We start from the raw sequence: 25,831 nt of genomic DNA on the forward strand, positions 1-25,831 counted from the left end.
AGACCTGAAGGAGGTGTAAGAGTAATTGTGCAAGGCAGCATCTAAATTTGGCAGCCTCAGCTCCTTGTCCTCAAAGCAGCTATTTTTATTAAAATCAACTAGAATGATGCCAAGTTAACCTCATTGAAAATGCAGAACTCATCCAGGGCAAAAGGAATTTACAGCGTTCTCCAAGTGAAAGCGGGTGCAGCCGGCAGCTTTCTATACCCATTTGCTGGAGTCTGGGTATAGTGTGTGTGTGTGTGTGTGTGTGTAAATAAAAATAGCCACACTGACAGAAGACATGCAAATTGTAGTATGGCTCAATGTAGCCTCCGTTTTCTAACAGGATGATTAATGACACTTCGATGAACCAACTGTTATCTGTTCCATATCTAATCCGGCTCCTATGATAAAAGTACATTTTACAGAAGCCGAAAAGAATCATGTGGCCAATTCTGCTAAGCCGAGAATAGCGTCCTCCCCCCCCCCCCCCCCCGCAGGAATCAATGCAACAGACTCTGAACTGGTACAAAACTGCTCACCAAGACAATAGTTTCCCAGATAAATGGATATTCAAAACAGCTAAACACAGCTACATACTAAGCTTTCTAAAAATGCACATCCTTTTTCACAGCCAAGCAAATCTGGAGTCAGATATAAATGTAAGACTTTAGGATTAAAAGCTAAAAAGGAGCAACGGATATGGGGTTGTATGCAGTGGGGACTTTACGCTAAGCACTTCTGCTCATGCAAGGCAGGGGATCTAGTCTTTGCCTATCACCCTTATCTATTAAATTGGTAGTGCTCCCTTGAAAAGCTAAGACTTGGGGACCCTCTGAAATAATATGGGATATGGTGAGAGCTGTTGTAGCTAAGGGCGGGTGGGAAGGGGATCTGGCAAAAAATGGATGCCCTGCCTTGTGCAAGAGGAAGTACTTTTCTCTAGTGCAAAGGCATTCCTGGATACAACCCAGTAGTTCCATATTTTGAAAGATGCCCTTCTTCTAACACACACAAACTCTCTCTCTCTCTCTCCCCCCTCTTTCACACATATACTGATAGTCCTTTATAATGCATGCTTTATTTATTAAACACATCTTAGGAGGCTGCCCACTTTGTACTGTTTACATATTGCTAAATTATTAAGGTTTCTATTTATGTAAGATTTGCGAATTAATTTAAAAATGCATGTAAGCCATTTGTTACAGAGGGTAGTGTTGATGGCCAAGCTCTGTAACCAAGGAGCTCTGTAACAATCTAAATACATTGCTCCAATTGATTTCTACTCCTGGCAGGAGTGGTGTGACAGTCCTAGTGGGAATGAAGGTTCCCGGGTTTTAACCATGACTGTTATCGCTGTTTTATTCTGAGATAAGTAGACAGTTTGTAATCTTTGTCTGCTACAATTCCCAGTCCCTATTTCCTTGAATATTAAAATAAAACACAAACTGCTAAATTTGGGGAGGGGAAAAAAAATCTGTAACACAGTGGGCTGGATCCACTGAAAACAATGGGACATGTTATCCATGACTACCTTAAGCCCCATTGACCTCAATAGGTCTACGCTAAGCATTGATCTCAACAGGTCTACTCTATTCTCTTGTATATAACAAAGGGTTGCAAGGTAGCTCTGCAGCATCTGAAACTTTTATATTTAAAAAGGTGTAGAAATCATATATCCTTATCTGCAGCGTCTTAATCACCAGAGAACTTCATTGCCACATATGGTTTTCCTTCCCCCTAGGTGGCACTTGCACCAATATTTCTCTGCAGGTGACAGTAAATGGGCTTTGTGTATCACATTCAGGCTCCGACTGTAGACCACTTCTCACACTATACTTTGCACTCAAGTGCAAAATAATAACATAGGCAAAAGCCCACTTCAGGAATGCAGTGGTTCCCCATGTGCAAGTGTATGGAAGCAAGGGCACAACAATTCTCACAATTATAAGTGGCTCGTCAAATGTCTATGGCCCAGGAGTGTATTATTTTCTACTTTATGACATTTGCACGCCATCACATCACATAATGTTCTCTGGGCCACTTACACAAAACCAGGCAGCTGGGCAGCTGTTTTGGCCATGAGGGCCACCTGCATTGCCAGGCTGTGGGATGGAGGCTGCACATGCATACAAATACGCACACACATACATATTCACAACCTCAGCATGGAGGGATGGGAAGGTTTAAATCTCCCCATCCCTGTCCTCTGAGATCAGGGAATGGGATGGAGGAGGTGTTCAGATCACTCTTTCCTGACAGCAATGTGGACCAGGACGGCTGGGAGGAGGGTGAGGAATTGGAGCGGGGAAACAGCATCTTTATGAGGTTAACTGGGGAAGTGGAGAGGCTTAAACCTCCACTACCACCCCCAGCAATCTTCATACAGTTCAATGTTTCCTCACTGCTATTAGCAGCCATGCGTTCCCTGTCCCCTAGCTGAAGCTTATCAGCTGGGCAGTGCTGAAACATCAGTGGTGCATCCCATTGGCTCTGCAGGTCACACAGAGAACGACTGAGGGTGTCAGGATTGATTCTGAGCATATGGAGATTGTTAGCAGTTCAGACTCAGAAGGGGAACAGCCAGGACAGGGGGAGGCATTTTCCTGAGCGAGTTCAGATATGAATAGGTGTGCTTCTCAGGATGCTAGCACCCAGATGGCTGGGCCTGAAGCCCCCCCTTCCCTCCTCTGTGAGAACCCAGGAGGAGGAGGAGGAGGAGAAGAGTGCGGGGTGTAACCTGAGGGATGCTAGACTGCGGCGCAGAGCAAAGAGGGTAAAGTTAGAGGTGGAGATCAGATGGTCAACCCAGTTGGCGATGCATGGGGTCGATGTAGGGGAGCATCCCTGGAAGGGAGGGGCACCCTCCCTAAGTTATTCTAGCCAGCTAGTTCTTGTTTCAAAGTGCTGGCAACATGGTAGCTCCCATCTGGATCCCCTGTTGCCATTCGTAAATGAAGCAGCTGTATTCCTTTGTAGTCTGAGAGTCTTCGAAGGTTTGCATCTGTAATGAACCTGTTGATAGTGAATTAAAGGCATGAGACTGAAGCCTCTCTTCTTGTGTGTGTGCATGAGGAAGGAGGGGGCCAAAGGAACGTGACAGCGGGCTGCATGGGACCCACGAGCTGCAGGTTGCCCATATGTGCATGAACCAAACATTTTTTAAAAATGAGATTCAAAATAGAACAGAAGACCATAAAATCAAAAGCAACATTTTCTATCCAAATTCTCATGATACTGTTTATTTTCCTGCTGCTACTCACACGTATGTGGAAGGGGAATGTGAGAAATCAGATATGCACACCACCCACACTTTGTGCTATTTCCACACATGGTACATGTGTACCCCGAGTATAAAAAGTAGTGTGAGAAGTCCTGCTGCCCGCAGTTGGTATTATAGATAGACTAGTGTGTGGATGGCTCTTGCTTGGACTAGTTGGTCTTCTGGTTTCTTCATACTCTGTTATTCAGTGTATACCCCGTAAGTCTGGTTTAGGTTTCCAGCAGTAACCAGTCAGAGACTTTTCATTATAAATCATATCATCTGTCTATCTAAGCTGTAAACAAACAAAAAATACCTACATGTACAAATATTGCAAGATGAATATTGATTTATTATTCAGGTTTTATATATTTTGGCTTATTTACATCAAAAAATACTTCGGGTGCCATTTGGTGGCAGAGAATGGAACTTATTCACGCCTAAATAAATTAGTTATTCATAGAGAGATCATTCTATATTCAGGTTCCAAAGGTAGGACTTTTAAGTTCTACAATTTGCAATGTAAAGGCTGAGTTATCTGAATTTCTTATTGGGCTGTCTTTGTACTTTACACGTACATCTAGAATAAGAGGAGTTTTCACTTCAGTAAAAAAATCATTCTAAATAGATCCTGCCTATGTAAATTCCACAATACTGTTGATTTCTCTCCTCCACCACCTTGGCTGAAGAAAAGCAAGACATCTACTCTGTGGCAAAGAGTTGTGTGAGCACGTATAACCCTCACCTCCTCTGATTTCATAGCACCCACTTGCATTCTACTTCCAGACTGTGCTTTTTAAACTTAACCTTTACCAATCCTGAAACTTCAATTACTGAAAAGCCCTGAAATAAGAAAACCAAGAATTATTTTCTAAATGTCACCTCCTGCTCACCCGCTCATACAAAGCATTTGTGCCACTCATGCACTCATTCAAGGCGACCCATTCAAGGCATTCATTGAAGGCAAATTATCACTGGCAGAGAGGATGAAGTGGAAAGATACAAGAAGAGACCCCAAAAGAGGTGATTATTTCAGTGCCATTAACTTTTTATGTCCTGGCTGGCTACTGTTTGGTCAGCCAAGAATCCAGCTGACCTCATCGCTAGAAAAACATTCAGTAAAATTCAACTCAACATCATCTCCAAGAGCTTGATTACTAAATTCACTTATTAGTTTGGAAGAAATCTTTACAGCAACAAAGGGGTTTCAGTTTGAAGTCAAAAGTAGTTTCCCCAAAGCTGCAATCATGGTAGCCAAAGAAAAGGCCCTAGCTACACTCCATACTTACAAGTTTTATGCCACTAACTTTCATGGTGTCCCCCTTCCTGAAATCTTGACAACTGCAGGAATTATTTGTTTCTACCCCCCCTCCCCCATAAGTACATTTCTAGGGTTCCCAAGGAAGGGGAATGATTTCTAAACCAGTTTAAATCCATAGTGTGGATATGCCAATGATGTTACTGGACAAAAAACAGCCTCCTTTGTATCATGCACAAGCCTGTGTCTGTCTACTAAAAATTAATTCAGTGGGACTTAATGTGTGTATAGGATTGAAGCCTAAAGGTTGCTGAACACGTGCTCTTTCTTTAATATATGACAGGCATTCTTAAACTTTGCCAGAGTGACCTTCAAAAAGCAATAAAAACTACCTTGATCCACCCTCCCACTGTATACAGCTATTTAATTGCAAGAGGATGTAAATGACCTTTCCACAAATTGCTCTTACGGAGGTCCTAAGTAGAATGGCAGATGAAGGAAGCAGGAGGGTATAAAGATCTAATAGCATGTTTGGAGTGCCTGAGCAAGGGATCCACAGAAACCCTGTCCCACCACCAACACAATACAAATGGAGGCCTGTTGACTGTACAGGGTGCAAGGGCTGGAAGAAAGGACACAAGCCAAAGGATCATGTCATGCAAAAGGCTGGGTGGTGAGAAAGGACTAAGCCTCCTGGCCAAAAGGGAAGACTACCAAAAAGGGTGGGGGAAGCCATACAGCATCTTACTAAGCACGGACATTCTTGCTCCTGAAGTCTCTGCTGAGGGACCCTTTAAAATGCCTTTTAAAAATAGCAGCATCGCTTCCTCTTCCAACAACTCCCCCCCACCCTGATTTTGGCTGGAGTGACTGAGTTAATAAAAACATATTTTGAGGTACATTTTGGACTGGTTAAATGAACAATTGTGATATTCACAGCTGTTTTTGTAATGACAGCCAGATAGTAAAATTAACCTTCAAGGTGGCAAGCCATATGGGATGGCAATCAGCAACTTCAAGCTATGCAAGCCATCATGTTGGTAGGAAGGTGAGGTACAAATCAAATCAAATCAAATCAAATACTAAATAAATGGAAAAGCCTCAGAAGCTCTGGAATGCCTAAAGTGTTTGAATTTGCTCTGCTCAATACAGGCTTTCCCAAGCCCCAGTCCAGTTTTCTGACAGGCATGGCTCTGTATAGGAAATAAATCCTTTCAGGTTAGGTCTTGGGATGTGCGAATCACCACAATTTGAGCTTGCTGAATTTTTCAAATTCAGTCTCAAAGCTCATTCCAACTCAAATATGGACTGGATTTCAGGCTTTGTTTTTTTTCTTTTGGCATGAAAATTCATGCATATTTCCACATGTATTTTTCCAAATGTATGGATCAATTGTGTGCATCTTTGAAATGTATGCATTCTTCTCCCATTGATTAAAGCAGATTTGTGTGCATTTTTCAAACATGTGCATTTTTTCATGCACATTTTTCTGATCTACACATGCTATCAAATGCATTTGTTTTGTCCATAAATTACATTGCAAACCCAGAAATATTACAGACTGCAGATTGCATCCAAGTCCATGTTCAATCCAGAAAGTGCGAACTGGGCAAATCCTGACCAAAAATGAACTTAAACAAATTTCTCATACATCCCTATTTAGGTCGTGAATATTCTGTAAGCAAATTACACCCATTAAATCAGGGATGTCACTAACACAGCCTGCATAATCTGTCTGGCAGACCTCACCTCCCACACTTGCCTATCATCCTAATGCTGAACTCTCTCCACAGAACATTGACTAGTTTCCACTATTCCACCCACTGGCCATGCCCAACTCTGAATGAATGCCATGTGATCCCACCTGGATGCTGTGCCCCAGAATCCCACTGAAGGAATTCCTGATAACCCAGCTTCTTATATGAGCAGTACTATAAAAAATAACTCCCATATTATTCATGGCTTTAGTAATTCATAGGGAGGCATTGAGGCTAAAAGATACCAAGTCAAGTGCCTCAGTGTAAATTCCCTTATGTAAAAAGGAACAGTGATGGTTGACTAGTGAGGCTGGTTGTCACCATGATGTAGCGATAACATGGTAATGAATAGCTAACCCTCTAATCCAGCCATGCCCAACCTCATGCTCTCCAGATGTGTTGGAGCCACATTAGAGCTGCTTTCCCTAATCTTGTAAGGCAGTACTTCAGTTTGGTACAAAGGGTGGCAAAATCTTTATTAGCAACATCATTTACAATGAGGGATGGCTGAACTCACCCACTGCCACCTCGCGCCCCACTCGCCAGACCCCTGCTGGCCACCCAACCCTGTTTAGCATGCAGTGCAAGTCACTGGACATTCTGCAGGCTCCCGGGAGCAATAGGCAGCATCCCGCTGCCCCACCAGCTGCCATTTCGCAGAAAATCACGGGTAAGCTATATATATAATTGCAATTTTGCATATAATGGCTGCTGTCAATAGCACCATTTATGTAACATTGTGGGCATAAATGGTCTAATTAAACCATTTATGCCTGCAATGTTGTGTAAATGGCGCTATTTATGGCTGCCATTATGCGCAAAATTGCAATTTGCATATATAGCTTACCCGTGATTTTCTGCAAAATTGCGGCTTGCGGGGCAGCAGGACAACACGAGCTTGCCTGACTCGACGCATGCCAAGTCAGGAAAGCTCGGGGGTCCACAGACTGGTATCCGGGGGGTGGGGGGTGGGCTGAGCAGGTGGATGTCCACCAGACTGCACCCCCCTGGATTTCCACAACATCCCTATTTACAATGCACCATGAGATTAGACTATTACAATTACTAAAACCAATTTACAATGAATACTTATTCTGATAGTTAATGAGTGGGTCTGCAAATGTAAAAACAACTGCAAACATTACACTTAACATGCATTAGAGTGGAAATCACTTAGAAGTGATGGATACTGTAAGCAATAGGAAAAACAGAACAGAGTTGAGGGAATAAAAAATAGAAAGCAGAATTCTAGGGGAAAAGAGGATGGAAATAATCACCTTTCCGCATACCACCCCGTAATCATCCAAGCTCTACCATTTTGATAGTCTCCACATTGTACAGCTTTTTTCTGGAGGCTGAACTATTCAATATAACTACAGCACACTTCATAGACACAATATTGTTATAGGTTTTTGTTATTCATCCAATGTTGATACTATTCCCTAGCTTTCCCCTTGATAGAATGTGATTTAGGGCCAAACTATATGCTGTGTTAATAACCATAGTTCCCCATGTTTGGGTGTCAGAGTAAACTGCGGTTACATTAAAATTTTAAGCAGAAGCTTTTACCTCCTCACTAATGCAGCAAAAAAGGAGGGGAGAAGGGAGTACATAAGCCCAAGGCATGTGCAGGTTCGTCAATGTAGGAGGAAACCATAATTCCCTATTACATGTGAACTGCGCCTCTGTGATTTTCTGCAAATAATGTTTCCAATGATCTTGCATGTTTTGATTAGAGCTTGTGTTCTGCATCAAAATATGTATCAAAGCGAAATTGCCAGGGGATGTCTAGAAATGAACATGTAGGAAGGAGACTATAGGAATTAGATAAGGCTTGTGTTGACAAATCCCACAACATCAGAAAGTGAGAGGAATGTACTTTGTCTTGCTTTTAAAAAAACTATTTAGTAAGGATTGTCCCTACCACAAAATTCTGTGAAGCATGTACATCACAATGGAAATAAACAAAACTAGGTTCTACTCTGAGGCGAAAACAGATTTTGTTCCCTTGACAGCATTTTGTGAACAGATACTTTCTGTGTGATCTTGGGAAATCGGAATGAAGATTGTTGATGCTATAATGCATTTACTTCAGTAAGACTAATGTGCATGCAGCTGAGTGCTGGATTGTGGCCAGGTGTATAAACAGAAGCTCCATCACATAATGAATGGGAAGAAGGCCAATGACATCACAAAATTGATGTTATAGGGGGAGGTATCTTAAAGTATTTGGGATGTGTACCAAAGACCACTTACTATATGCAAAGCTTTGAATGATGTGGTAATAGACACTTCACAAGTATGGCATTTTTCAATTTAATATGATTTATATGTTACAATATCTGTTTTTCATCTATTATTTAACAATCTGATATACATATTATAGCTCTCTTCAGGGAAGGCATTAAACAAACAGCTTTCTGTTATCTTTTGTTCACTAAAGCAAACAGTCTTTTTATGGCATTAATCAAACTGATTCATAAACAAAGAGGCAATTTAATAGAATGTCTGCAGCATGAGATCCCTCTTAACCCTCTGAGGTCTGGACAACATGAAAAATCAGACTATCAAAAAGGCAACAAAGGTTATGTAAGTCCAAGACTTAATGGCATGGCAATACAAATATTTATCATATCTTTATGTGTGTGTGTGTGTGTGTGTGTGTGCATAACAGGTATAAAATGTTCCACATTTTTACTTTACACTTGGTACTTCTGATTAGTGTGCATAACATATGCCAATAAAGTTTAGAGTTGGGAAGATTTAAGCCTCTAGTATAAAAAACACATACGAATTCATTTTAGTAAGGCTTGTGCAAGAGAGCTTCCCAAGAGATTATGCTCAATAATGTTTCAAGTTAGTAGGAGTATTAGAAATAAACAAGCTGTGTGATCAGAGGGACTCTTTTCATTTCCTACATAGTCCTACCATATTGGTTCAGATAGGGATGGGGCAAAATCAGTTTGGTTTGTTATAGAATGGAATAAAATAAATAAATAAACTGACCTAATTCGGCCTTCCCAAACTAATATTCAAACTTGAACACAATAATACTTCGGTTTTCACACTTCTTTGAGTTTGGTGATGCAGTTCTCTGATTAAAGAATGCGTACAGAAAAGCATACACTCAGGAAAATTGCATTCATCAATGTGTACATGAATACAAATAGCATTAAAAAATGGCATATGTTAGGGAATAGTGGTTGCAAAAATGTGCATATTAGGGGAATTGCATACAAAAATGTGTATGATTTCCACAGGCATAAAAATGCACACAAAAATGCATAGCAATTTTTGTGTGGACTTAAAAGTGAAAACATTTGCAGACTGATGTGGAACCATAATGGAATGAACTTGTGCTTGAAAAAATGCAAATGTTACAGAAAGTGAAACGGACTGATGCATTCATCCTAGGGATGTACAAATCCCTTACCTTGTTCCGGTGGCCGCATCCACTGGAGGTGGGGAGGCACTCCGTCCCTCCCCCTGGAATCCTCCCTGGCCGGCTCCGCTCTGCCACAACTCCACGGAGCCGCCAGCTGGGGCCGCCCGCAGCCAGACATCTGGCCGCTGGGCTGCACAGGGATGCAAATGGCGGCCGCCATGGCCGCCGCCATTTGTGTCCGTGTCTTTAGCTCTGATAGGCTACGTAAATATATACGTAGCCTATCACGGCTAAAGACATGGATGCAAATGGCGGTGGCTACGGCAGCCGCCATTTGCGTTCCTTCCTATTGCCGTGATAAGCTACGTATATATTTACGTAGCCTATCAAGGCAAAAGACAGGGGCACAAATGGCGGCCACTACGCCATTTGCACCCCTGTCTTTTGCCGTGATAGGCTACGTAAATATATACGTAGCCTATCACGGCTAAAGACACGGATGCAAATGGCAGCGGCTATGCCATCTGCATCCCTGCCCTGAGCCATGATAGGCTATGTAGATACTTACGTAGCCTATCACGGCTTGCCAGGGACGCAAATAGTGGCTGGCGTAGGGGCCGCCATTTGCGACCGCACCCCAGCAGCAGCTGGAGCCACCGCTGCCACCACCACCACCACTGCCGCCGCTGGAGCCGCTGCCGGAGGCGCAGCCAGGCAGGCTCCATTTCACGGGGCTTTCACGGGGTGGTGGGGCAGGTTGTTCCATTCCGCCATGGATTCAGGGGGCCTGAATTCACTGGAATTCGGCCTCTCTGGGATCCGTGGCAGAATTCTCTAACATCTCTAATTCATCCCTTGTTCAGAAATAGGATTCTTTCTTCTTTGGCTGCAATCCTATACTCATCTGGGAGTAAATCTCACAGAACTCAATGGGACTTGCTTTAGAGAAGACGTGTATGGGATTACACTGCTAACACTATAGCTCATAGTATGACACATGCCTTTTTCAAATGGGTAGTACTTACTCAATAAAGTAGACTTCTCCCTTCTCTGTGTAAGCCATTTCCCAGTTGTCAGGCAACGGGCCCAATTCATCATTTTCTTCAGGTTTTGGCTGTTTTGTTACATCCATATCCTCCTTTACTTCTTCAGGTTGGCTATAGACGGGTGCAGGATAAGGCTGAGAAGAAGTTTCACCTGAGGCACCTGTAGCCTTTTCTTCATGTTCACTTGATTCTGCACAAGAAAAGACATGTGTGTCAAGACATACGTGTCAGTCCTATGCTATTTATGTAGCAAATCAGTCCAAACATCTGAAGGCTTTGCCTGTGAAGGCTTTGCCTTTAATATACCCTGTGAATATATTAAACCTAGGTCAAAGCATTAAAAACAACAACAACCCAGGAGCACAGCAGTGACATGAAATTTAGTCATGCAGTGGGATGTAGGTCTGTGGCAGCATGTGAGAGAGTCTTATTTTATGGGTGGCACCTGCAGGCCACAGTCAGCTTGGGAGAAGCTGAAAGTGCCATGTGATTAAACCTAAAGAAGTTAACATGAGTCAGGGTTTGTGCCATGGAGTGAGGGCGAGAAAGTGACAGATGCTAGACAGACAGAAAGATGATAGCTATATAGGTAGATGAACTAACAAGCTGCCTGATACATCAAATCAGATAAAGGCTCTTTGAAGTCCAGTGCTGTCTGTTATGAATGGTAGCAGCTCTGCAGGGCTTAAGAGTTGTTTTACAACTCCAGATCTTTTTTAGTTGGGAGTTGCCAGGTATACAAACTCCCTGTCAATGCACCATGTGTGTACCAGGCCTAATCCAGGGCCATCAAGGGTGGTATTTGAACCCATGGGCGTGCAGAGCATAGGGAATGAGAACTGAACTGTTGTCTTCACCACTGGGCCAGCTTGCTGTGGGAAGGAAGTAGTCACCACCAACAGCAGTCTGTCAGCTGTGGGATGGTCAGATTTCACCTTCTCAGCTGCTGCACTCTGGCTATGGAATTTGATGTTGTTGTTCAGTCATTAAGTCATGTCCAACTCTTCGTGACCCCATGGACCACAGCATGCCAGGCCTTCCTGTCCTCTGCTCTCTCCCAGAATGTGCTTAAGTCCATATTCATTGCATCGGTGATGCTATCCAGCCATCTCATCCTCCGCCGTCCCCTTCTCCTTTTGCCTTCAATCTTTCCCAGCATCAGGGTCTTTTCCAGTGAGTTTTCTCTTCACATTAGGTGGCCAAAATATTTGAGCTTCAGCTTCAGTATCTGTCCTTCCAATGCCCACATTGGTTTCATTTTGGCACCCATAAAATAATGCCTTGCCTTTTACTCAGGCTTTTGCTGTTTATTAACTGTAGCTTAGTTTGGATTTGTTTGAGTGCATCATTAATGTTGATTTTATGCTGTTAATGCTCGTGATATATTGTAGATTGTTTTATGGTTTATGTTGAATTGTTTTAGTAATTATGTTTTATGCTGAATTGTTTAATTTACTGTATACCACCCTGGGACCCATTGACATAGGGCAAGGTAGAAATATTTTAATTAATAAATAAGTAAATTTAGTATAGGGAATTAAAAGGTTAAACCTCAAAGAAAGAACAAAATGGCTGCTTTGGTGTAGGTTAACCATGCTTTGTTGCTTTAGCTATGGATTGACTTGCAGATCAAACCACAGTTTGTTTACCCCATTGGTTTGTTTCCCTTCCACCCATTTTTTCAGTGCTCAGTTGTATCATTTTCATGCTGTCTTGCTGGGCACCTCTGTTTCAGGGCAGATAACAGTGCAAACAAGCCAGGGATAAGCCACATTTATGGGTTCAGGCATTACGACAAGCCATAGTTTAAACAAGCCAGACTTTGTAAGCTAGAAACTATAGCTTCTATTTGTGGTTTGTAGCTGGTCAACAAGCCATGGTTTGTTTCAAAAAATTGGTTTGGCCCAACAAGCCAGATTTCAACAGACTACACCATGGCTTAGTATTATCTGGGAAACAGGCCAGTACTTTGGGGCATAAATCAGGTCCCCTTCATAAAGGGAGAGCTATTGCTGTATGTGTTAGGAAGTGCAAGTCTTTGTAATGAACAATGACATTACATAGGGTTTAGAAAAACTTTTTCTCCACTGGATGATACTTTTTCTCTTTTTTCCCTCATAGTTCCAAATGAAAGAAACGCCAGGAGAGGAGTGAGCAGAAAAATATTCTAGGGGTTAACAAGCTTTTTATTTGATTAAAATCCACTTGGGGGTGCTGCTACATGTTTATCCATACACATCACAGCCTACAATCCTCAGGATTTCCCTTGGATGTTTGCCAAGTCAGCAACAATAGTGAAATGCAGGCACCTTTTGATCCAACTCCTTAATACCTAAAGCTAATGGAAACAATCCATAGTTTTACTAAAGCAAACAAAAAACTTGAATATTTTGGGCTTCCCCACAAAAAATTGTTCTCATACTGGGGTTCATTTAATCACATTTTCTTAATAAAACAAAACCCATATCCCAAATTTGACTACGAGATAGGTTATGCCAATATATTACACATAGGCAAAGCTTTATGTGATCGAAAATGAGATTCTAAATTAAGGCGTCTTTCCTGTAACCAAGGGCAACGTTCTTGCATCTTCAGGAGACCTACTTTAAAACACTGCGCTGCTGCAAAAAAGGGAGATAAAGGAAGTGCAAATCTGGCCTTCACATAAAACCTTTATCATGGGAGAAGGTCAGCAGGTGATGACTTCCTGTCAAAATGACAGTACTAGCACTCACCAAAACACAGAAGTTCTAGTTGTCATGTTCTAGAATTATGCAGCTTTCTACACTACTGGTTCAGAATTTGGTCATTCAGAATTTGATAAAATGATCCCTGCAATCCTTCTTTTCGATGGTCTGCCATATGAAATAATAATAATGATAATACCTAGCATTTGTATAGTCTTCAAAGCACTTCATATAAATTATCTTCCAACCTGTAAGGTGGGCCAATATTGCAGATAAGGGGCTGAGGCCAAGTTCACCTAGTGAACTGATAGCAGAGGTGAGATTTGAACCATCGGTTTACTGATTCATGGGTATACTACACCAGCTCTATTAAGGATCTGTATAGGTATGGATACTGGTACAGTTCCCATGTGACTTGTAGCTATCAGATGCTTTGAATCAGCATGGAAGACATGGGGCGGCGGTGGCGGGGGGGGGGAATCCTTTATGACAAGTGTGACTGGAAAATTATTTAAAAGCCAAGGAGCTGGAATGATTGTTCACCCACACTTTTGTTGGTCCAGAATGTTGGCTATCACTATTGATGGAGACACTAAGAATGGTGGAAGTGATTTTGACATACATTTGCCTCATGAAGTAGTGAATGTTTATCAAAACCATTCCCACCACACTGAGAATATCTTTCAGTCTTCATCCAAAGCCTCTGAACCCACAGAAGTTCCAGCTACTGGACAAATGTTCATTCAGGATCCCAGTGTTACAAAGTCTAGGTACAGTTGATAACCAAGCAGCCAAAAGAAACAAGCCACACAGACCTACTGTACCTGGACGCAGTCAAGAGAAGCCATAGTGCAGTCGCAAATACATAAGTTCCCGGGGCCAAAAGGATGATGGGAAAGACTCTGTCAGAGAGCTTCTGCTGGTCAAACTAGACACTACTAGGATTGATGATCTGGCTCAGTAAAATGTAAGGCAGCTTCCTGTGTTCCTAAGCAACTTAGGGTGCAATCCTATGCATGTTTAGGGGCATGCTGGGAGTTGTAGGCCTCTGTCTAAACATGCATAGGATTGCGCCCTTAATGTACATCAAATTGGCTATTTTTTAATTTAAAAATTTAGAGGAAGACATGACAACACTGCATTGTAGGGAGCAGGTGAGCGATCCAAGTCTTCAGCCCTGTCAGGGATGAATCTAGCCAGTATCAGCCGAAAAGCCTGAGCTTCAAATCATGGGAAATAAACGTAATAATACCAATAACAACCATTTTTCTTCCCCTGCTTTTAGCACAGTGGTATTTACATTGTAAAATGGAACAGTACTCATTTGGATATACAGTAGCTCCTTTTTAAAGCATTACATTGTTACGAAGTGTCCTTTCTGCAACATTCAGCGGGACAGGACATTTTTGTTTCAATAATATACTGCTGCCTAATAAATACATAATAAATGGATATTTCTATTCTCCTCCAGCTTTTTTGGCCCATCAGTTACAATAAAATCCTGTCACAATCAAGAGGCACCAACATTATTTCTTTCCGTTCTGTCCCAGCAGGGGCACGAAGAAGGCTTAATAAAATATTTCCTCAAAGACAGGGAAAGAGCTCTTTGGCTTCTGGCTAGCACAGTTCCTGGAAAACCATCTTGTGGAAGGGTAAGCTCAGGCATTCACCATGTTTAACTTTTTTAAAAAAAATTGTAATGTGTGAGTAATGTTGTGACTATTGTCTTGTATTTACAGGGCATGTAAGGAAGTCATTTTGAATAAGCAATCAAAATAGTATCAGAATGGCAGGCCCTCCATGAGGTATGGTGAGAGTCTTGCCTCAGATGGTGCATTTGGGGCCAAGGGGGGAGCATACCACCACAGCTGCCCCCACTTGCTTGCTGCTTCCACCCAACCTCTGCTCACGCTCCCACCCACTGCTACTGGGCTGCCATCTCCCACTGCCACTCATCGCTGCTGTGAAACTATTACTTGACCACCCATGAATCCTGCCGCTGGGCCACTGATTCCAATTATTTGTTGTTGCCAGGTTGCCCACCCACCTGAGAGAGAGCAGGGTGCTTTCCCATTTTGTGAAGCAGCTGGTGTGGCTGGCTTTATTTCCAAGTTGCAGCTCCAGTAAGAGGAGAGTGCAGTGATGGTAATGGATGGGCAGTGGAGACGGCTGGGCTGGGCTGGGCTGCACATCAACCCAACTCAGAGAAAGCACTCAGTTGGAGTGACATTCAAGCATGACCCAGCCTAGTTCCAGCAGCTGCTATGGCTTTCAGTTGCCATTGCTCTTCTCTTCTCTTGCTGCAGATGCACATGGGAGGAGGAGGAGGAGGAAATAGCTAACTCCTATCCTGCACTTCCTCCCCTTTCATTCAGAGAGAGAGAGAGAGAGAGAGAGAGAGAGAGGGAGGGAGGGAGGGAGGGGTGAGAGAAAAGAAAAGAATGGGAGTTAATGGGAGAAAGTCAGAGAGCTGAGTGCCACCTACTGGGTGAGCTCTCGGAATGTAGAACATTCTATGACAATTGATTCATGTGAGGAAAATGAAAAAGCCAACAGCCATCCAGCCATGCTCTGCCTCCTTTTTCAGGGATTCCAGTTTCCTCAACGCTTTTTGGTGATCTTCTCACAACCCCTGGTGCACTCTCCCTCTCCCTCCTCCATCATCCCCCCCCCCTTTTGTGCTTCCTCCATTCCACCCACATTTTCTTTCCTCCTTCCATCCCTTGTCTGGGAGGGGACTTTTCCCCCAGGGCGATTTCTGACACTGGATGGATGAAATTGGATAACTCCAGAACAGTAACCTTTATCTTAAATTCTTGAATGTACAAACAAGATTTCAATGCCTTTTAGAACCACTTATTCTTCTTTTTAATCCCTGGGCATGCTCTTTTGCGGGAAGTGCAAATTTCCTCCCTGCTCTCTTAGGAGGAGCAAATCACTAATCAACAGGCTCACAATCATGATTTCTCTCTCATACATCCCAGCCAATATAGTCCTGTACTGTGAAAACACACTAGGCAGAACTTTACAAATGAAGCTATCAATGGGAAATGCTATCAATTCTATGGAAGGAGGAGTAACAGAAACATGAAAGATGGCCAACTTTCTTCAACTTCCCCCCTTTTTGCATCAGCCTTTCCCTTTGTAGCAACCACCCTACTACCCTCAGTTAAATTGTGCTTAATAAGTACACATAACTAAAAACAAGAAAGTTTCCATATGCTCATCGATCAATGTAAATGAACTTCCTATAGTTTGGAAAAGGAACAGACAGATGATTTCTGTCATATGCTTCAATTTGCTTTTACTTGGGCTTCACCAATAACTATGGATGCTAATGCTTCTAGCTACAATTATTTATCAGTCTAGAAACAAGCTGGAATCAGATAGGAAAGTTTGAAGCAGAAATAATTATTATTGAGAAGACGGAGGAGATCTTGGTCCATACAGAAAAATGCTATGGTTGTGCATCTTTGTTTATTCTCAATTCTGTACTGAACTTGATGTCTACCTTTTGGTGCAGATAAAAGTTTGGCAACATTCAAGTGCCAGAACAAATCTCAAAAGCACTACATTGTGAATAATGCAACAGACATTCACCCCACTCTGAACTTTATAGTGTTTATGCAAACCCTTTAAAAGTTCACAATAATGTTGTAACATTATTCTATCCCTGCAAACCTCATCTTGAAACATGCCTATTAAAGTCCCATTCTCATGACTGGTTGTAGCACATTATCCTGTATACAAGCTGACTTTCAACTGCAGCTATCGCATGATGAAGTGGTTGGCTCTAGGATTAGGCAGAATTAGGGATGCATAAATCTGTCAAATTCAGTTCCACTCAGTTTCTCATTTTTCCCAACATTAAGTTCATTCTGTCTCTTAAGAATGAACTTAACTCATTCTGCCAGTCTATGATTACCCCCCTAAAAGTTCTGCATGAAAATTTGTACATATTTTCATGCCCATTTCCCCTAATATACACATGTCTGTATGCCCTTTTTCCAGGCGCAGACATTTTTCCAGACAATTTCCCCTAAAATAATTTATTCCCCTAATATGCACATTTTGATGCATGCTATACACATTTCTTGTGTGCGTTTTTTTTATTTGTAAACTACATCACAAAAGTCAGAAAAGAGTGGCTATTGCCGTATAACTGCGTTCTGCTTTATGGGTGGGATAGGAGAGTGCAAATTCCGTAAGTTCACATTAAAATACAAACCCAATGCATTTCTCATCCACTTCTATGGAGAACGTGAGCCAGGTGCCTCAGACAGCTGATTTATAGTGTCATGAAATGGCAGAAAATTGTTAGTTATTTAATTTAATATGATTGTATCGTACTGTCCTCCAGCAAAGGAGATCGTTACCTTGTCGAGGTGCTGGAGCTTGAGCACCTCAATGACGTCATGAGCTAAACCGTGAAGGGACACCCAAGACGGGAAGGTCATGGCAGAGAGGTCAGACTAAATACGATCCCTGGGGATCCCACCCCAGTATTCTTGCCATGAAAACTAAATGGATCAGTACAACCAGAGATATGGCACTCCCAGGTCGGAAGATGGTCAAAATGCTACTGGGGAGGAACAGAGGATAAGTTCAACTAGCCCCAGATGTGATGACGCAGCTAGCTCAAAGCCGAAAGGACGGCTAGCAGCCGATGGTGCTGGTGGTGAACGACGAATCCGATGTTCTAAAGATCAACACACCATAGGAACCTGGAATGTAAGATCTATGAGCCAGGGCAAATTGGATGTGGTTATTGGGGAGATGTCCAGATTAAATATAGACATTTTGGGTGTCAGTGAACTGAAATGGACTGGAATGGGCCACTTCACATCAAATGACCACCAGATCTACTACTGTGGACAGGAGGACCACAGAAGAAATGGAGTAGCCTTGATAATTAATAATAAAGTGGCTAAAGCAGTGCTTGGATACAATCCAAAAAATGACAGAATGATCTCAATTTGAATTCAGGGTAAGCCATTTAACATCACAGTGATCCAAATATACGCCCCAACCACAGATGCTGAAGAAGCAGAATTAGATCAGTTCTATGAGGATCTGCAGCACCTACTGGATAGTATGCCAAAAAAAGATATTATTTTCATTACAGGAGCCTGGAATGCTAAGGTGGGTAGTCAAACGACACCTGGAATTACAGGCAAGCATGTCTGGGAGAACAAAATGAAGCAGGACATAGGCTGATAGAATTTTGCCAAGACAACTCACTGTGCATAACAAACACTCTCTTCCAACAACCTAAGAGACAACTTTATACATGGACTTCACCAGACGGTCGACACCGAAATCAGATTGACTACATCCTTTGTAGCCAAAGGTGGTGGACATCTATGCAGTTGGTAAAAACAAGACCTGGAGCTGATTGTAGTTCAGATCACGAACTTCTTATTGCACAATTTAGAATCAGACTAAAGAGAATAGGGAAGACCCGCAGATCAGTTCGATATGAGCTCACTAATATTCCTAATGAATATGCAGTGGAGGTGAAGAATAGATTTAAGGGACTAGATTTAGTAGATAGGGTCCCGGAAGAACTATGGACAGAGGTTCGCAACATTGTTCAGGAGGCGGCAACAAAAAACGTCCCAAAGAAAAAGAAAACCAAGATGGCAAGATGGCTGTCTGCTGAGACACTGGAAGCAGCCCAAGAAAGAAGGAAAGCAAAAGGCAACAGTGATAGGGGGAGATATGCCCAATTAAATGCAAAATTCCAGAGGTTAGCCAGAAGAGATAAGGAATTATTTTTAAACAAGCAATGCGTGGAAGCAGAAGAAGATAATAGAATAGGAAGGACAAAAGACCTCTTCCAGAAAATTAGAAACATCAGAGGTAAATTCCAGGCAAAAATGGGTATAATCAAAAACAAAGATGGCAAGGACCTAACAGAAGCAGAAGAGATCAAGAAAAGGTGGCAAGAATATATGGAAGATCTGTATAGGAAGGATAATAATATTGGGGATAGATTTGACGGTAAGGTCAGTGAGCTAGAGCCAGACATCCTGACGAGTGAGGTGGAATGGGCCTTAAGAAGCATTGCTAATAACAAGGCAGCAGGAGATGACGGTATCCCAGATGAACTGTTTAAAATCTTGCAAGATGATGCTGTCAAGGTGAAATTTGGAAAACACAAGAATGGCCAACAGATTGGAAAAAATCAACTTATATCCCCATACCAAAAAAGGGAAGCACCAAAGAATGTTCAAACTATCGAACAGTGGCACTTATTTCACATGCCAGTAAGGTAATGCTCAAGATCTTGCAGGGTAGACTCCAGCAATTCATAGAACGAGAATTGCCAGATGTACAAGCTGGGTTCGAAAAGGCAGAGGAACTAGAGACCAAATTGCCAATATCTGCTGGATAATGGAGAAAGCCAGGGAGTTTCAGAAAAACATTGTTTCTGTTTTATTAATTATTCTAAAGCCTTTGAATGTGTGGATCATAACAAATTGTGGCAAGTGCTTGGTGGTATGGGGATACCAAGACATCTTGTCTGCCTCCTGAGGAATCTGTATAACGACCAAGTAGCAACGGTAAGAACAGACCACGGAACAACAGACTGGTTTAAGATTGGGAAAGGAGTACGGCAGGGTTGTATACTCTCACCCTACCTATTCAACCTGTACGCAGAACACATCATGTGACGTGCTGGGCTTGATGAAGCCAAGGCTGGAGTTAAAATCGCTGGAAGAAACATTAACAATCTCAGATATGCAGATGATACCACTTTGATGGCTGAAAGTGAGGAGGAGCTGAGGAACCTTATGACGAAGGTGAAAGAAGAAAGTGCAAAAGCTGAGTTGCAGTTAAACCTCAAAAAACCCAAGATTATGGCAACCAGCTTGATTGATCACTGGCAAATAGAGGGAGAAAACGTGGAGGCAGTGACAGACTTTGTATGTCTAGGCGCAAAGATTACTGCAGACGCTGACTGCAGCCAGGAAATCAGAAGACGTTTACTTCCTGGGAGGACAGCAATGAGAAATCTTGATAAAATAGTTAAGAGCAGAGACATCACACTGACAACAAAGGTCCGCATAGTGAAAGCAATGGTATTCCCCGTAGTAACCTATGACTGCGAGAGCTGGACCATAAGGAAGGCTGAGCAAAGGAAGATAGATGCATTTGAACTGTGGTGCTGGAGGAAAATTCTGAGAGTGCCTTGGACTGCAAGAAGATCAAACCAGTCCATACTCCAGGAAATAAAGCCAGACTGCTCACTTGAGGGAATGATATGAAAGGCAAAACTGAAGTACTTTGGCTACATAATGAGAAGACAGGATACCCTGGAGAAGATGCTGATGCTAGGGAAAGTGGAAGGCCAAAGGAAGAGGGGCCAACCAAGGGCAAGATGGATGGATGATATTCTGGAGGTGACAGACTTGACCTTGGGGGAGCTGGGGGTGGCAATGGCCGACAGGAAGCTCTGGCGTGGGCTGGTCCATGGAGTCACAAAGAGTCGGAAGTGACTGACCGAATAAACAACAACAATCGTACTGTCAGGGAGGGTGAGAAGTGCTTGTGGGATTTTCTGCCTCAGATGCCAAAATAAATGGACTGGCCTTGGGTATAGTTGCTGGGCTGTTGGCAGGCCCAAGCTGGCAGCAAGCCCCAGGCCTGATGCTTACCTCAAGAGAATAGTAGCTCCGCTTCGTTTTGCTTTCCCGTGGGTCATCAGTCTACCCTTCAGTCACTGAGCTACTTCCCTGGAAACAACCAACAGACATGGCTGATGGTGATGGTAAAGAAGACCAGCGAAGGGAGAGACCAGCTCAGGAAACTTCTATTCCATCCAGTTTAAACTTCCTTCTTCTTTGCAGGAGTGGGGAGGGAAAGCCAGGAGCTCGCTGTGGGCTCGGGGTCTGAGGAGTGGCAGGCTGACCTTCCTACCCAGAAGCAGCCCTTGGGAACAGGCAGTACAAAGAGGGAGGAAGTTTAATCCTGATGGACCAGATGTTTCCCAGGCTGGTTCTGCCCTCCCTGTCCCTGGTTGGTCTTCTTTGCTATTGCTGTCATGTCAGCCACACTTTGTGGGTTGTTTTCAGGACAGTGGCACAGCAACCGAAGCAGAGACCGGCAACTTGCAAGGCAGCATCATGAAGTAAAACAACTGCTTTACCCTCAAGGAGGTGTCAGGCTCAGAGTTTCTAGCTGGGACAGACCTGCTCACAGCCTGGCCACAGGCACCTTGATTTGGGAGGAGGCACCATTTGCTGCTCTGCCTCAGGAAGAAGAATGTCTTGGTTTCACCCTCTGACATGGATACCTCCCCCTCCCTCCCTCCCTCCCTCCCTCCACTTGCCAGGCTAGTTTCCCTCAGCCCTGCTCCTTTTTCAGTTGTTGGGCCTACAATTCTGGCCATGGTTGCTAGGCCACCAGAATACCATGGTAGCCACCTTAAGAGTCTTCCTGCTTGCTAGCACCAGAGAGGCCAGAGGGGTTCTGGAATGGGTTTCCCAAGATAGGATTGCTATTAAGCCAGCCCTCAACAGACCCGTACAGCTACTCAGCTGAAAGTGGGAAGATTCTGCTTCAAGAAGAAGGGCTGCTGCCGGTCACTTCAGGATGGACTCTTGGGGGAAATACTCTATCATTGCTCAAGTCAAGCTGGCTAAGCATGTTACAGGGGTTGGCCTGAGTGTAAACAGACAACGGGCTGCACAGTGCACTTTTTATTTTTTTACTTACAACATTTCTGTACTGCCTATCATCAAAATGTTTACACAAAAAAATTAAAACTAAGTTAGAACAGCATCAGAATAAAATCAGCAAAAGAAAACAACAACAATACAAAGAATGTTAAGAGGACTAAAACTAAAAAGCCTGGGAAAATAAGCATGTCTTTGCCTGGTGCCAAAGAGACCACAATGTAGGCACCAGGCAAGCCTCTAGTGGGGGCTCATTCCACAGCTGGTGCCACCACTGAAGAGGCCCTTTCCCTGAAGAGGCCTCTTCTCTTGTCTCATTTGGTGGGGGCTCCTAGAGAAGGGCCTCTAAGGATGAATGTATGGTCTGAGTAGATAAAACTTCTCAGTGCCTCTTTTCGACCATACTGGAGTGGTCCCTGTTGAGAATCAGGGGAGCCTTTCCTCTCTGTAATGACTAGTTCAGTCTATTTTGTGTCTGAACTCCTGGTCTTGTTATGATGGGCCACCTGCAGGAAGCCAATGATGTGGAATGGACACATAGGGAAACACATATCATAAACATGCTGTTAGGATGTGGTGTGAAGTTGAACTATATGTTAAAAGGAGTGGGGAGCACTTGACACAGAGACAGCAGACGTATTTTATTTGTAATGTGTTCGTTCCACTGTTTGGATCAAAGTGCGCTTAGTATTACAGGCTTAATCACTGGGAAAAAGCAGCAGACGAAAGTAGCATGTTGGAAAGCTTAAAATAAGGAGAAAATGCATCACAGCTACTCCATGAATCTTAATCCAAATATTAGCTATTTAGGAAAAGCACCTTTCCACCCACTATTACAGAAATAAGGACCACATCTTAAGACAGAGTGGCAGAAATGTGTTCTGCATGTCTCCTGGAAAGTCACCTGTTTCCTGCAGTGACTAACATACTATCTTGCTAGTTTCCCCTCCCTGTTCACATTTTAGTTATGAGATGTGGAACTGCATTCCATTTTGGTTCTCATCTCATCAGTGAATTGCTAGCTAAATCCAGAGAGCAATGACATGACCTTGACATTTTCCCCAGAGTAGGCAGTTGGAAGAAATGACTCCAACTGGGGACTGCCAAAAACCTGGGATGTTCAGTTGGCACATGGAATATTCTCACAGAAGGGTGAAAGGAAAATATGAACTCCCCCAAAACAGGTCTAGAAAGTAGGAAAGCTGTATAAATAAGTAATGGGAAAACGGTCTCCTTTCCTCCACCCCACTTTCATCTTGAAAATCCGTTTGAGAATAAACATGCAGTTTCAAGAACAACATGACATTAAAATCACAAACTTGGAAGGAACCACATGGACATCTAGACTAACTCTCTCCTGGAGGATCACCTGAAAACCAGACCTGAGAGATCAACTGAAGAATCCAGATTAAGGTGTGAGACTATCAGAGAGTAACTATGGTGCCATTCAAGTAAATCATGGCTTCTGATGACTGAAACAAGCAAGGAAAGCCACATACTACAAATGAAGGCAACTCACACCACAGTCTTAGATGTTTATTCATAAGTAAGTTCTTCTAAGTAATGAGTATGGTCTTAAAATGAATATCAATAAAACAAAATATATGCTGATAAGCAAAAAGCCTTTTACTGCATTTAATATTACGATATATAATATGACAATTGAGCGAGTCACAAAATACAAATACCTAGGAACTTGGCTCAATGAAAGAAATGAACAAACACAAGAGATAAATGCAAGAGTGGCGATGGCAAGAACAGCGTTTGTTAAAATGAAACAATTATTATGTAATTTCGACCTTAATCTTGCAGTAAGGATTCAGATGGTAAGATGCTATATGTTCTCAATATTATTTTATGGAGTGGAGGTTTGGACACTTAAGAAGAACGATCTGAGGAAAACTGTATCCTTCAAAATGTGGATATACCGACGCATGCTGAAAATACCGTGGACTGATCGAGAAACAGTGAGATTTCTTTATTGCAGGGAATCCCATGGCAAAAGCTTAATGGTTACACTCTTCAGAAATCATCTATGTAATTCCAGAACAGTTCAAAGCTAAACACTGTTACCTTGACTGAGATCCTCAACATGGTTTCTCTGCTTATGGAAACTGATTTGGGTGTCCAGTGTCGGACTGCCTGACCGTGTGTGCTGAAGAGATCAAGAAACCCGACGTGTTCCTAGCCAAGCCAAAAACGCTACAACCATGCTCCTGCAAGCTGCAACAAACCTTGTAAGCTAGGAGACCCAACCTGATTGAGAAAAAGAAGATATCATAGTAGCTGTCTCCAAAAACAGCGAGATCTGTGTAGCCAGCTACCTGACGCTGTAAATGAAGTTACAACTGCAAACTAAGACTGTTTTCCTGTTTGAGACCCCAATGGAAAAAGACTGAGTCATTTGTAGTGACTCAAAGCAAAGATTCTGTTGCCCTGTACCTCATCACGTCTTGTGTCGAACCCAGGATTTACAGATACAAACAAACAGTGAAGCTTTATTTTCAAGCCCTGCAAATTACACCACCCGCCTCCCAAAGAAGAATGATGGCTGCGTGAAGAATGCAAATACAAAGAGACCCCCATTTCCCTGTAGCATCCTGAGTTTCAGCACTTTGTGCCAAGTAAGGGAGAAGAGAGGGGGGGTCATGTTGTGAATCCCTTTGGTAGCCTACCTAGCGATGGTAGGCTACCCAAGAGTTTTTCCCTCACTCAAGCCTCAGTTTCCTTAGTCCTTGTTTGAGAAGCATTGAAAAGTTCAGTAGTTATTTCCTTGCTGTTAAGAGCCCTGCAGTTCAAAACTGCCCTGCAGCCCTAAGTTTACTTTTGCAAAGGGGAGGGGATCATAGCTGATTATAGTCTGTAAAGCCATGTGAAAAGCTTTAAGAATGACAGCCAACGTTGAGCTCTCCTTTTCTCCTTGCAAAAGAGATGGTTTTGTTGTTTTTAATGTGTTTGAAATAGATTCCCAAGTAGACCCATTGAAAGCTCAGAAGCACTGGCAATGTTTTTACAAGCTCCCTAGTCAGACAGTTGCTTCCCCTCAGTGATCTCTGAGCAACCAAGCCGAGAAAGTATGAGGGGAGGGGAGTAAATTTTTGGAGTGAAGATGCGTTATAGGAGCAAAAGTAATGTAAAGGCCCAGCTTCAGTAATGCAGCGGGCCTTGTAAGTTATAGCCATGATTTGATTAGAAGTAGCCTGGAAAAGTTTAGGCCTATTCAGTTCTGGAATGTCAGAGTCTGTGTGAGCTTGTCTCTGTCAGTGTTCTAAGAGCAGAGCCAGAGGGAGTCAGCCAACTCCCTGTCCGCCTGCTGGTCTAACCCTGGTGAGCAGGGAGGCTGGAAGATGTCTGTGAGAACCTGACAGAGGTGGAGTGGGATTTTCAGAAAAGTTTCCCAGGTTGAAGCGTCGCTGCTAGAAAGCTGAGCAGTGCTGCTCTGTTTAGACAGGAGCCTTGCTAAAGGCCCTTGTCTGTCGAGGGATCTGGAAGGAGTGTACAGTCACACCTTCCCTTTTGAGGTGATGCAGAGGTGGGGAGCCTTTGCTAAGAATATCTCATCTTCATTGCCCGAAGCCTTCTCTGTTTGAATCCATCATTGTCTGGGCTTTTGGAAAGCACTCTGCACATGACCTGGAACTTTAGACTGTTAAAGACTTGTCATGAAAAGTACTGTGAGGCGTTTCACGGACTTGAACTCTCGTTGCTGTGGATTGTGTGTCTATGTTTGTAGTCAGCTCAGTGTACGGCAGGCTGGATTTGAGCTATGACTT

General features: G+C 43.0%; 1 protein-coding gene across 3 annotated transcripts in view; it reads right to left on the reverse strand.

Annotated features, from left to right (window-relative positions):
* Positions 1-25,831, reverse strand: part of MAGI2 (membrane associated guanylate kinase, WW and PDZ domain containing 2) — a 977,993-nt gene that overhangs the window by 344,506 nt on the left and 607,656 nt on the right. For all 3 annotated transcript variants that reach the window (XM_084811512.1, XM_084811513.1, XM_084811511.1), the window contains exon 5: positions 10,670-10,880. In XM_084811512.1, the coding sequence (XP_084667638.1) occupies positions 10,670-10,880 (211 nt within the window). The remainder of the gene's footprint in view (positions 1-10,669; positions 10,881-25,831) is intronic.

This window comes from Heloderma suspectum, chromosome 7 (assembly GCF_057233095.1).
Source record: "Heloderma suspectum isolate Gila_16-S chromosome 7, 16-S_ref, whole genome shotgun sequence".
Classification (NCBI taxonomy): domain Eukaryota; kingdom Metazoa; phylum Chordata; class Lepidosauria; order Squamata; family Helodermatidae; genus Heloderma; species Heloderma suspectum.